This window comes from Octopus sinensis, linkage group LG25, assembly GCF_006345805.1.
Source record: "Octopus sinensis linkage group LG25, ASM634580v1, whole genome shotgun sequence".
Taxonomy (NCBI): Eukaryota; Metazoa; Mollusca; class Cephalopoda; order Octopoda; family Octopodidae; genus Octopus; species Octopus sinensis.
The window spans coordinates 1,669,859-1,683,969 of record NC_043021.1 but is presented as its reverse complement, the minus strand read 5'-3'; the positions used below and the strand labels follow the sequence as shown (position 1 = coordinate 1,683,969).

General features: G+C 39.2%; 1 protein-coding gene across 3 annotated transcripts in view; it reads right to left on the bottom strand.

The window, feature by feature from the left end:
- Window positions 1–7,655: 7,655 nt before the first annotated feature.
- LOC115224390 (NADH-cytochrome b5 reductase 3-like) overlaps window positions 7,656–14,111 on the bottom strand; it is a 40,346-nt gene continuing 33,890 nt past the window's right edge. For all 3 annotated transcript variants that reach the window (XM_036513444.1, XM_029795277.2, XM_029795278.1), the window contains 4 exons: window positions 12,019–12,102; window positions 11,502–11,587; window positions 10,313–10,412; window positions 7,656–8,214 (listed from right to left, as the gene is read on the bottom strand). In XM_036513444.1, the coding sequence (XP_036369337.1) occupies window positions 8,042–8,214; window positions 10,313–10,412; window positions 11,502–11,587; window positions 12,019–12,102 (443 nt within the window). In that variant the 3' untranslated portion in view covers window positions 7,656–8,041. The remainder of the gene's footprint in view (window positions 8,215–10,312; window positions 10,413–11,501; window positions 11,588–12,018; window positions 12,103–14,111) is intronic.

The following is a 14,111-nucleotide window of genomic DNA, read 5'->3' as shown; positions in this document are numbered from 1 at the left end:
CACTGGAGGCGATGTTCGCCCAAATTACAGCTACAACAAACACCAGCTCTAATTTACTCACATTTTCATATCACTAACTACTAAATCAAAAGAAATTCAATTTATTGCATCTTTAGCGACCTCAGATATTGCTTATGAGAAATGTGGCGATTTTTTTAAAGTGGATAAAACTGGGGTGGAGGGGCTGAGATTATAACTGGGGGTGTTGGGCACCCCATAGCCCCCCCCCCCTCCGTAGCTACGTGCCTGGTACACACTCTTTCACGACATTTAAGCGTCTTCCACCCTGCTCTCTCTTCAAATACAACCGGTTGATATCAGCTTTCGGATGGTGGGCTCCATACAATGACAACAGCATTCTAGTTTTTCTGTTAAATTCTATATATGTTGTTTTTAATCTAATCATATCTGATTACGGCTTCTGTTCTCGCATTTATTGCTTCAATAATATTTTTTTTTTTGCATTCAGCTTTGACTGCAATAATGCTTTCACTCTACCAGTCATTTCTTTCATTTCATCATGTTTTATTTCGTCTGCTTCCACATTCTCCCAAATATTTATGCTACGGTCCTTTCTCAACCGCTCTCATTCTTTGCCCATTTGGCAAACAACGAAATTATTGTTATTGCAATTATTATTATTATTATTATTGGTGGCGAGCTTATAGAATCGTTTGCACGTCGGACGAAATATTTAGCACGTCGCTACGTTCTGAGTTCAAATTCCGCCGAGGTCGACTTTGCTTTTCATCCTTTCGAGATCGATAAAGAAGTGAGTGGCAAAGCGGGAGAGAGGAGGACAGAGAGGAAGTGAGAGAAAGAGAGAGAGAGAGAGAAAGAGTGAATCGTGACGGCGTTTGTTTTGTTAAATGTCTATCACATCGCAAGAAAAGTAGATACATAGATCGAAAGAAAAGTTGATATATAGATACATAAACGCATCGTTAAATCAAAGACAACTACAGCAAATATTGGATGTCACTTTCACTTTTCATTACCACACGAGGATAAAATTAACTCGCAAGTGGCTGAGTACTCCACAGACATGCATACCATTAACGTAGTTCTCAGGGAGATTCAGCCTCACACAGAATATGACAAGGCTGGCCTCTTTGAATTACAAGTACAACTCATTTTCGCCAGCTGAGTGGACTGGAGCAAAATAAACCTTCAAGTGGTTGGAAGAAAACGTAAAAAGATCCTATATACAGGCAAGAAAATCATTTTAGTCGTTGGGGTTACTATGGGTGTTAATCCGGTCCTAACAGCGGCATTTGTGGGTCTGACAGATCTGGAGGCCAAGTCCCCAGATAAACATCGATGCTCAGGCTGTTATCAAACTGAGCATGAGTCAAGGGCGAATGCATGATGGAATAGTAATTATTTCATTTTAGCTTCCTTTGCTTATACTAAACACATGAAATTTTTGCCTTACGATATGGAGCATTATCTTTTCTTTCACCCTTTTTAAAAAAAGCGATGTTCTCCCAAATTACAGCTACAACAAACACCAGCTCTAATTTACCCACATTTTCATATCACAAACTACTAAATCAAAAGAAATTCAATTTATTGCATCTTTAGCGACCTCAGATATTGCTTATGAGAAATGTGGCGATTTTTTAAAAAGTGGATAAAACTGGGGTGGAGGGGCTGAGATTCTAACTGGGGGGGGGGGGGGGGGGCTGAGCACCCCATAGCCCCCACCCCGTAGCTACACAAGTACTTCACTTGTCATTTATTCTATGAACCCTAAAAATCAAAAGGCAAATTTCACTTGAGCCAGACGTGAACTCAGAATGTTAAGAGCTGAAAGAAATACTGTTGAAGGGTTCTATCCCGATCCCCACCCCACAACAAAAAAAAAAGAAAATTTAAAAAAAACAAACAAACCCTTTCAAATTGTGAATCTTTATTTAGTTTTTAAAGTGAAGCATTTAGCATTTATAAAATAATTATTTTTGTTATAAAATATTTGAGCAAAAAAAAAAAGAAAGAAAAGAAAAAAAAGCAAGGGACATTAAGTGAAACTTCTTTGTTTTTGCCTAAAAACACATTTTTCAAATAAGCTTGGTTAAGGAGTGGTTGTTTGTATGTTACAAAAGAGAATAACGGAAATAACAATAATAATAATAATAATAATAATAATAATAATAAAAACGTAAGCAGATTGAGTATTTGTAATCATCGTCATCGTCATCATCTCTATTATTATTATTATTATTATTGCACAAAAATTTCTGCGGGAGCAGAAATGCCTTGCTACGTCCAAAGTTTAACCTTGTCCCTTTCATCTGTCCAGGGGCGATGTGATGAAATATAAAAAAACCAGTGAAGTTAGGGAGGAAAAGTTTATTTCATTAACTTCACCCCTCCACCACACCCAAAATACTAGGCCCTGTACCTATAAGTTAGGGATTATTATTATTACTACCATGTTCAGCCACCTTTTAGCCCCTGTGCCCTTGTCTTTCTAGAATCTGTCTCAACCCAAATGTGTTTATGTTAAGGTCCCTAACGAATGTTCAATGCATGCTTTCAGGCCCTTGTGGTTGAGCTTGTAGATCAAAGAACAACAGCTGTATAAGGGCCTGTGCCCTTGGTAGTCAGAGTGATACCCAATCTATAGGGGTTTCTTGATTGGCCCCTAGTTGGAGGCTCCCCTGTATCTGGAGGACTGCATCATCCAAATGTATGCATTTTGTATACTATTTATGATATTTAGTCTCATCTCACATTCCTCTCTTTCTTTTCCCTAGAGGTAGTTTGACACCATGAACCCCAGTATTTAACTGGTACACTATTTTATCAAACCCCACCAAAAGGAAATAAAGACAAAAATCGACCTTGGTGGAATTTGAACTCAAAATGTAAAAATCAGACGAAATGCTTTGCAGCACTTTGCTCTGTGTGCTAACGATTCTGCCAGCACCTAGTTACCAATAATAATAACAATAATAATAATTTCTACTAAAGGCACAAGGCCTGAAATTGGGGGTGGGGAGGGGGGGGGGCTAGTCGATTACGTTGACCCCAGTACTCAACTGGTACTTAGTTTATCGACCCTGAAAGGATGAAAGGCAAAGTCGACCTCGGTTGAATTTGAACTCAGAACTAGTGACAGGCGAAATACTGCTAAGCATTCTGTCCAGTGCGCTAATGATTGTGCCAGCCCCCTGTTACCAATAATAATAACAACAACATCAGTAACAGGGTCAGTAGCTATAATCAAGTGAATGATAAGAAGAAAAGCAGGGTTAAAAGGAAGGAAATTTTTGTCATTTTAAGGCACAAAATCTCTTGACTAAAAAAAAAAAAGGGGTCCACTGCAAAAGAACAAAACAGGGGGAGGTGTGTGAGAAAACATTAAGTAGGGATTATAAAGGGGTGGGGATGGATTTCTGATTATTTTTCAGGTTATACTGTACAATACATAAATTAGTGTGTGTGTGTGTATACATACACACACATATATAATGCATATATACACACACATAAATATATATATATGCATACATACACATAATATATATATACATACATAAATATACATATATGCATACATACACATAATATATACATACATACATAAATATACATATATATGCACACACATATACATACATATATATGCACACACATATACATACACAAACATACATATATATGCACACATATACATACACACACACACATATACATACACACACACATATACATACACACACACATATATATATATTATATATATATATATATATATATGCACACCACTAGTAAAACTAACACACAAAATTCCCAACATAGACCTTTCCATGCAATAATACATGCAGCCCCACCAACAAACCCTCCCCCACTCCATCCCTTTCAAAGTGCTTAAGAGAGAGAGAGAGAGAGAGAGAGAGAGAGGGAGGAGGACATGAAAAATTGTCTGAAGATGTGATTAAGCCAAAATAAAAAAAAATAAAATAAAATAAAAATTAATGAACCATAACATGAGATTTCCTCATTATAGAATTCAAGCAGAACCTAATCCTACAGGGATAATCCTGTGCTTAACCATAATTCCACAGAGTCTCCGTTGTCATTTCTAGGAGATTTGAAAGCAAAGCATTTACTAACCATTATGCCAAAGAATGATTTAACCATTTAGCATTTAAAATGTCTATATTCTGCTAGTTTCCTGTTCAACCCATTCCAGATCTAACCTATCACACCTACCCTACAATGTTATTCAAAAAAGTAAAGAAGTTTTATGTTATATATAGTAATAATAATAATAATAATAATGAGAGGTGAACCCAGCAAATTGTATATATAATAAATATATAACGACACACAAACATTTTAAAATGCTTGTATATAAATATATATATACATATATGTATATACATGCATGTGTGTGTGAGAAAGTGGTGTGTCTCTGTGTGTATATATTTATTACATATATATATATATATAATGATAATAATAATCTTTTCTACTCTAGGCAGAAGGCCCGAAATTTTTGGGGAGGTGGGGGGCAGTTGATTAGATGAACCCCAGTATGCAACTGGTACTTAATTTATCGACCCTGAAAGGATAAAAGGCAAAGCTGACCTTGGCAGGATTTGAACTTAGCATAAAGGCAGACGAAATACTGCTTAGCATTTCACCCAGTGTGCTAACGTTTCTGCCAGCTCCTTGCCTTTATATTATAATAGTAATAATTTAATTAACGGGAAGATGGATTTAGTATTAATCTTTATTTTGTGAAGAGATAAAAAGGAGGATTAATCCCTAATCCATCTTCTTGTTACTTAAATTATTATTATTATTATTATCTCAACTAACACAGTGGAATTCCCGAAGTAGATCCAACGGAGATATATCCTGACTGTGGATGGCACCAGGTAACCCAAACTGTGCCAGTGACCTACCCAATGCTTCAACACACTAACCAACATATATATACCCATAAGGCCAAAAATATTATATATATATACATACATATATAATCTTAGCAGGTACTGTACTCACTTTTACCAGTTAATAATACTGGCTAACACCAAAATGCAAAATTCTGCAGTGTGCACTGAGTTGCAGCAGAAACATGCAAGTATAGAAATGGAAAGATATGATTAACTGCAGAATAAAACTGGATATATAAACCTCTGTTCTTAATTACTAATACCAGTTCTTTAATACCAGTTTTGAATACAAACAATAACAATAACTCGCACAAACAATAACTCTGAGCACCTCTTCAAACTCCACCCATCTAACACCCGTGGACATATTTACAAAGTCAGAAAACAGCACAGCTCCCATGACTTCAGGAAACATTTTTTCACGCTGAGAGTTGCTGAAGCATGGAACAAACTGCCGGCATCGGTTGTTAGTTGTCGGAGCACTGCATCCTTCAAGACTTCCATGCTTCCTGAGATTCGCCAACACTACACTTGATTTTCTCCCCTCCATACACACACAAGCATGTATCTGACTCATACATTGTTCGCTTTCCAGACATTTCTACATTACTGCATGTACTTTATATGCACTTTCTGACAAGTTGTGGTGCACCTGAGCACTGTATACAATAATTTCATTATATTATTATTAATATGCAATGAACTGCAGTCAGCCAAATGTCTTAGGGTATTAGACAAAATTATAAACAACTTCAGTGATATTTTTTTGGAGATTGTTATATCAATCTTGTGAATAAAGTGAATGTGTATTTTTAACGTTCCGTCAATCAGAGGGAAATAACTCTGAGCTGACTGTGCCCTATACACACACACACACACACACACACACACAACCAGGAACTTGATTGGGTCATCTGATTGATAAAGGACCTGAAATTAGTAACGACTCCAGAAAACAGATGATGGGGCCAGATGTATCACATTACGATGCATGGTAAAACTGTGTGTGTGTGTGTGTGTGTAGATGGAGGGACAGCTTCTATTGTTTGTGAGGGAAAACAAATCACGGTTGGATCTTAAACTGTACGGCAACCCACCAACCAACCAGCCAGCCAGCTGTTTTCTAGTCTGAGATAAGGGGAGATAACTGCTAGTTTCAGCATTTCTCCCCCAAACAACACCGGTTGTTAAGTGGACGCTAATTACTCTGATTAATATAATGAATCGAAAATAATTATTATAAGGAAATTATTTCCAGTCATGAGATGAACTTTCATAAACATTGGCAGTTTAATTTTCTTCCCATTACAGGTGTTAGAATTTAATTTGATTAAAAAAAATACTGTCTCGCTATATTAATTACACTAACCAACACTTAGTCTTCCTGCAGAAGGCAACCCTAGGAAATGGTAAAAAAACAAAACAAATCTTTTTGTTTTTCCATTGTGGGACAACCAATGATTTATCCCACGATTTATTATTATTATTATTGAGTGAGAGAGCAGTGCATGCCATCAAAGTGACCCTGGGGTAAAATATATGAAGCCCAGTATACCCACCATGACTACCCGTCTGATAAGGGTACACCAGGCACATGCATCACAACATGTCGTGCACATGGTGATCTAATATCAAGATAAACAGCACATGACCTTGCAGGTAGGGCCCAGTTAGAATTTTCTTCTGATCGAGTAGCCCATCCCGCTCAAAAGGTCCCTGAATAAGGGTTGTTTAAGGATGTTGAATGAAGCACCCATGTTTCCAGAGGTGAATTATTCAAACCCCAAAGAATTCCTCTCAGCACATCACTATGATGCTTCCCCACATTTTATTATCATTATTATTATTATTATTATTTGTGTGTTTGTTTGCACAGGGGAGAAAATTTTCTTTTATGACCCCTAACGTGTTGTGTCATAACTCGTTTTCCTCATGAATTTTGCAGACCCACCACCGCTGCGCCGTCACCATCATCATCTTTGGGGGAAATAGTTTTATGTCATTCTAACTATTTAGGGTCCAACCTTAAATAACACTGTCGAATGTGTTACTACATCCAAAAGCCCAACAACATGAAAGGGTCTTTTTGTGTGTGTGTGTGTGGGGGGGTTCAACTGGTAACAGACCTACTCTCTCTTTCACCACCCCCCCCAAAAAAAACCCCTACACCCACCACACGATAATACCTATTTCTTTACTACCCACAAGGGGCTAAACAGAGTGGACAAACAAGGACAGACAAACGGATTAAGTCGATTACATCGACCCCAGTGTGTAACTGGTACTTATTTAATCGACCCCGAAAGGATGAAAGGCAAAGTTAACCTCGGCGGAATTTGAACTTGGAACGTAGCGGCAGACGAAATACCGCTTAGCATTTCGCCCGGTGTGCTAACGATTCTGTCAGCTTGCTGCACGATAATACCACACCCCATATTCCCCTTAACCCTGTGCTTTGTCATGACAATGAAAAAGTCCCAGCATGGCCACAATTGGGCCTGAAATGCATAAAAAAAACTAAACTATTATTAACTCAAAGTGGTTAGTAATACTAATTTACAATAATATGTATACTAACTATTATATGATAATTATAGTAATAGCTACGCTAATTATAATTGTAACTGTACTAATTACAATTATAGCAATACGAATTGTAATTATAGCCTTACTAACAGCTATATTATACTAATATGTATAATAGCGAAAAAAAAGAAAACATTGAAAAGAAAACAACAAAGGATGCAAGCCTTCAACTCACGTAACTTTATGACAATAAACTGAAGATGTACAAAAAATAAAAAAACATTTTTTTTTAAAGCGACAAAAAAAAAGTGGAAATAAAAATTAGAAAAAAAAAGCAACAAAACTTTGTTTTGTGATGTAAACTTAATTAAGAAACTCAGAGGAGAAAGTCTAGAACCAGTTACAAGTGCCCTTCCCCTCTCTTCTTCCTCTCCTCCCAAACATCTCTACATAAGCAACATACTTTCATCACATCTCCACCCCCCCCCACAACACCCCCCCACTTTTTTTTTTGTTTTTTTTTTGTTTGTTCCTCATCTGTTGTGGAATTTAATTTATTTCTTACAAAAAAAAAATAATAATAAAATAAATGTATTTATTTTGTTTTAGAAAGAGAAACGTTGGGTAGGTTTGTATCCGAGTTTGTCGAGGTGTGGCAGACAGGCGGAGTTTATCATGGGAGGTGGGCCGCACATCAGAATGAGGACGTCCTCAGCTGGGGCTGGTAGGTGGTCCTTGATCATGGTCTCGTTGACGAACCCAGTACTGAAGCTCCAATCTATAAAACACAAAGAGGGAGAGAAAAAAAAAAAGGTATGAAAAAGTGTTAAACAAAAAAAAAAAGAACCCCCCCCCACACAAATGCACAAAAAAATTAAAATGTTAAAAAATAGAACGACCCAGGAAACAATAAGAATAAGGGCTGGTGGCATGAAAAAAGTACCCTGTACATTGTGGTTGGCATTAGGAAGGGCATCCAACTGTAGAAAGCATGCCAAAACAGATAAGTGGACCCTAGTACAGCCCTCCAGCCTTGCCAGCTACTGTCAAACTGTCCAATCCATGCCAGCATGGAAAACGGACATTAACCCTTTCGTTACCATATTTCTGTTGAGATGCTCTGTTTTTTTTTTTACAATTAATTTTAAATATAAGAAAGAATTTAGTAAAATAACTTAGTTATCATTCAGCTAGTGTTAGGGACATAAATTGTGACTAAGGTTTGGTGGAAGATTTTAATTCAAAACTTATGAAAACAAGACATTTGTGCTACAGAATCAGAGCTGGTTTCAGCCAGGTTGGTAACGAAAGGGTTAAATAATGACAATGATGATGATGACATATTTGGTGTTAACTCATATATGCCCATAAAATTTTTTTCTTTATTTACATTTGATGGATATTTGTCCTCATCTTGTTTGTTGTTAACACAACATTTCGGCTGATATACCCTCCAACCTTCTTCAGGTGTCTTGGGGAAATTTTGAATCTGGGTTCTCATTTTTCGATGTTGTTGTTATTATTATTATTATTCAGGTCGCTACTTGGAATCAAACTCAGAATCTTGGGGTTAGTAGCCCGTGCTCTTAACCACTACGCCATATGCCCACGGGCACTACACTACGGCATATGCTGGTTAAGTGCGCGGGCTACTAACCCCAAGATTCCAAGTTTGATTCCAGGTAGTGACCTGAATAATAATAATAATAACAACATTGAAAAATGAGAACCCAGGTTTGAAATTTCCTCAAGTCACCTGATGAAGGGTGGAGGGTATATCAGCCGAATGTAAATAATGTACATAATTCCTCATCTCTTAAATATAGAACTGAAGAATTTTACTGTATTTAGATTAAACGTTCTGGTAAGCTTTCACAATCTGGAAGAGAAGGACAGTATGCAACTGTTAGCTACGGGTGTCCACTACCTACTGACCATTTCGTATGCTCAGTCAGATACTTCCAGGTGAGTCCATGTCCAAACAAGTAGGAACAGGTTTTACACTGCGGAAATGCAACAAGGGGTATATATGGGTTTAAGAAGGGCATCCAGCCATAGAAACCATGCCAGAATAGAACAATGGAGCTGGGTGCAGCCCCTGGCCTCACTAGAAGTTAGCCAACCTAGACCAAGTGGGGCATATATGTTTGATCCTTAAACAGCAGGGAAAAGTTGGTTTGCGTATGTATCTCCTTAAGAATAATCTTTATACCTATTTTTACTTTTAGCCTTTCGGTATTCAGATTACTTCTCAAATATAGAGTTTGTTTATATTGTTTCGAATTTATCATTCATTATGTTGTAGTTTAGAGATTTTGATGTGATTGTTTAATTTTAGAATTGTTATGATGTGATGACATTTTCCACAGTTATAATGTGTGGCCTCTGTTGTGACTGTAGCTCTTGTATTTATTCCAGTAGCCATCATAATCTCTTGGTATCGGATACAGTGTATCTCTTCTATACTGGAAATGGTAAACTGCTTTGATTATCATGCTATCACTGATAGCACTGCAAGACAACCAGTTTGAACCGACTGCCTTGACTGTGACTCGAACTCGGCTATAACATGTAACAGGCACTTAACTCCAACTAAGAACTTGTACGACGACTCTACAATGACCGACACACGACTTCCCAGTGTAAAGTGGTTGGCATTAGGAAGGGCATCCAGCTGTAGAAACCATGTCAAAACAGAGGCATGGAGCCCAGGCAGATCTCCAGCTGGCCAGATCCAGTCAGACTGTCCAACCTGTGCCAGCATGGAAAATGGATGTTAAATGATGGACGGACGGACGGACACACACATACACACATGCAACAACAACAACAACACAGACACAGTTGGGTTAGCCATAATATGAACAAATACAAACTTGGTTCAGCTTTGTCCACAGTAAACCACAAATGGAACTGGTCAGGGTGATCCTCAGCAATTTTCTCCAAGTCAGGGCGCAGCAGAATATCATTTTCAGTCTGAAAATATAACACAGTATATATATATATATAGTGTGGGATAAGTTTAAGGTCCTGGTAGGGTGCAAAGTTAGGGTATTTCCAGAGAAACACTCAACCCAAATACTGTTCCAGGCCAAAGCAGGAATTCCTCAGGTGTAGAAAAATCTAAGTTTCATGACCATCACACTGTAAAGTGGGTTTGGCATGGAGTAAATAATCCGAATAATAATAATAAGAAGACAAAGATAACTCTTTAAGACATTTTTAACCTTAGTAGGGTGCTAAGAGCACCATCCGAGCGTGATCATTGCCAGAGCGGCTATCTGGCCTCCGTGTCGGTGGCACGTAAAAGACACCATTTGAGCGTGATCGTTACCAGCATCGCCTTACTGGCACCGCTCGAATGGTGTCTTTTATGTGCCACCGACACGGAGGCCAGATAGCCGCTCTGGCAATGATCACGCTCGGATGGTGCCCTTAATACCCTACTAGCACGGGGCACAAGTGCCAGTAAGGCGAAGCTGGTATATATATATATTTCTTTACTGCCTACAAGGGGCTAAACATAGAGGGGCTAAACAAGGACAGACAAAGGGATTAAGTCGATTACATCGACCCCAGTGCGTAACTGGTACTTTATTTATCGATTCTGAAAGGATGAAAGGCAAAGTCGACCTCGGCGGAATTTGAACTCAGAACGTAACGGCAGACGAAATACGGCTACGCATTTCGCCCGGCGTGCTAACGTTTCTGCCAGCTCACTGCCTTTATATATATATATATATATATATATATATAGAGAGAGAGAGAGGGAGAGAGAGGGAGGGAGAGAGAGAGGGAGAGAATAGAATGGGCTTCATTCAGTTTCTGTCTTCCAAATTCACATACAAAATTTTTGTCAGCCCAGGGGTATGTTAGAAGATACTTGCTCAAGGCACCAGGCAGTGGGACTGAACCTGAAACCACATGGTTGGAAAGAAAACTTAACCACGTGGCCATGCTTGGACCGTTTCAAACCCCAAACACCATCCAAAAAAAGCAATAAAAAAACCAACAAAAAAACACACCCCCAAAAGCAAACAAGATAAACAAGCGTAAGACAGGTACCTGGTTGGCGAACAGGAGGAACATTTCGAGATTGTGGCGAGACTCTTTGAGGATCTGTTTGATGATCTGCAGCATTGGAGTGATACCTGGAGGAGGAAGAGGAGAGGAGAATGGAGAATGAGAATGATGGACGTAGTGAGGTGGCAGTGGGGGGGGAGGAGAGGGGAGGGATATAGGAAGCTGTAGGAAGGTATGTGGAGTAGGGACATTACTGGGGAAGGGGGGATTAGGGAGAGAGAGGAGAGCAGGGAAAAGAGAAGAGAGAACATATATGAGGAGACATTATGGGAGAGGGAGAATACAGAGAGAAAGAGGGAGGGAGAAAAGAGAGAGAGCGGATAAAGAGAGGGGAGGGAAGAGAACATATATAAGGAGACATTACTGGGTAAAGGGGAATAGAGAGAGAGAGAGAGAGGGAGGATACGAGAGAGAGATTGCAGGGTGAGGAATAATGAAAAAAGAGAACAACAGTGAAATGTGCCACTGACATAGTGTGCCAGTGCAATGTGTCTCTTACCAGTGCCTCCAGCAATCATTCCAATTTTCTTCACAGTAACCACCTCATGAGGGGATTTCTTATCAGGCTTGATGTGGAATTCACCTGGAAAATAATAATAATAATAATGATAATAATCCTTTCTACTGGAAGCACAAGGTCTGAAATTTGCGGGAGGGGATTAAGTTGATTTACTTACATCGACTGAGGGTTGATGTAAGTAAATGAGTGGAAACTAAACCAGTGAGTGTTAAATTATAAGGCACTAAAAGGGAATGACTCTCCCCAGACACAGCAGTATCTATCTATCTATCTATATTTATCAAAAGAAAAACAGGATGCAAAGGATTTAGTGGTACATATGTTTCTGGCTTTATTAGACAGTTTATATCAATGCATAATTGATGTAATATGTATGTCAATAGTCATCTTCAGCCGCGCACAATTACCACACCAAAGACATGTATTACATTATAAGTTTGGGAAAAGGACGAGTTTCATTGGGGATGCGAATCCTCATAGTCGTGTACAACAGAACGAGACACCAAAACAAAAACAAAGTGTCCATACCGTTTTTCACTTGATATATATATATATTATCACTATCAGCATTTAACGTTCGTTTTCCATGCTGGAATGGGTTGGACGGTTCGACTGGGCCTGGGAAGCCAGGAGGCTGCACCAGGCCCCAGTCTGTTTTGGCTTGGTTTCTATAGCTGAATGCCTTTCCCAATGCCAACCAATCCAAGAGTGTAGTGGGTGCTTTTTACATGCCACCAGCACAGGGGAGCTGGCATCGGCCATGTTCAGACGGTGCTTTTTACATGCCACCAGCACAAGTGTCACAACTACAATTTCCATTTGATATTGATATTGATGTACTTGACTCATTAGGTCTCCTCAAGCAAGGCATGTCACCCTACGATCCAAGGTACTTTTTGAGTGGGCTCCTTATGTGACACTGGTGTAGGTTACAGCTGTGAACTCACTTTATTTGCCGGGTCTTCTCAGTCATAGCATACCTCTAGAGGTCTCGGTCTTTTGTCATTGCCTTATATATAAAAGAAAAAATCCAGTGAAACCTATGAAGGTAGTGTCAGTAGATCCAGTGGTAATCCGGGTGGAGTGCTGGTATGTAGATGAAGAGAGGTGCTGATAGTTTAGGAAGTGGTTCAGAAATGGAAGGCCAAAAAGTAGGAAGTTCGGACAGGATCAAATTGCTTGTTGTTCATACACCTGTCTCTGTCTTTTGTTTTTCTATAAATTTCAACTATATCATCATCGTGGCTGTGTGGTAAGTAGCTTGCTTACGAACCACATGGTTCCGGGTTCAGTCCCACTGCGTGGCATCTTGGGCAAGTGTCTTCTGCTATAGCCTCGGGCCAACCAACGCCTTGTGAGTGGATTTGGTAGATAGAAACTGAAAGAAGCCTGTCGCATATGTATATATATATATATATGTGTGTGTGTATGTATGCTTGTGTGTCTGTGTTTGTCCCCCTAGCATTGCTTGACAACCGATACTGGTGTGTGTACATCCCCGTCACTTAGCGGTTCGGCAAAAGAGACCGATATATTAAGTCCTGGGCTTACAAAGAATTAGTCCCGGGGTCGATTTGCTCGACTAAAGGCGGTGCTCCAGCATGGCTGCAGTCAAATGGCTGAAACAAGTAAAAAGAGTATCGTTTAACGTCCGTTTTCCATGCTGGCATGGGTTGGATGGTTTGACTGGAGTCTGGGAAGCCAGGAGGCTGCACCACACACACACACACACACAATGGGCTTCTTTCAATCTCCATCACCCAAATTCACATCGAAGGCTGTAGTTAGCCTGGGGCTATAGATGCTTGTCCAATGTGCCACAGTGGGTCTGAACTTGAAACTGTGAGTGTGTGCGTGTGTATGTGTGTGTGTGTCTGTCACCACACTGCTTCATAATCACTGTTGGTTTGTTTACATCCCCATAACTTAACAGTTTAGCAAAAGGAAACCAAAAGAATAACAGGCTAACTCCCTCCCCCTCCAAAAACAAAGAAGCAAGAACTAAAGTAATGGGTTTTTTTTTCCCCCAATTAAAACCCTTCCCAGTAGTGCTCCAGCATGGCCACAGTCCA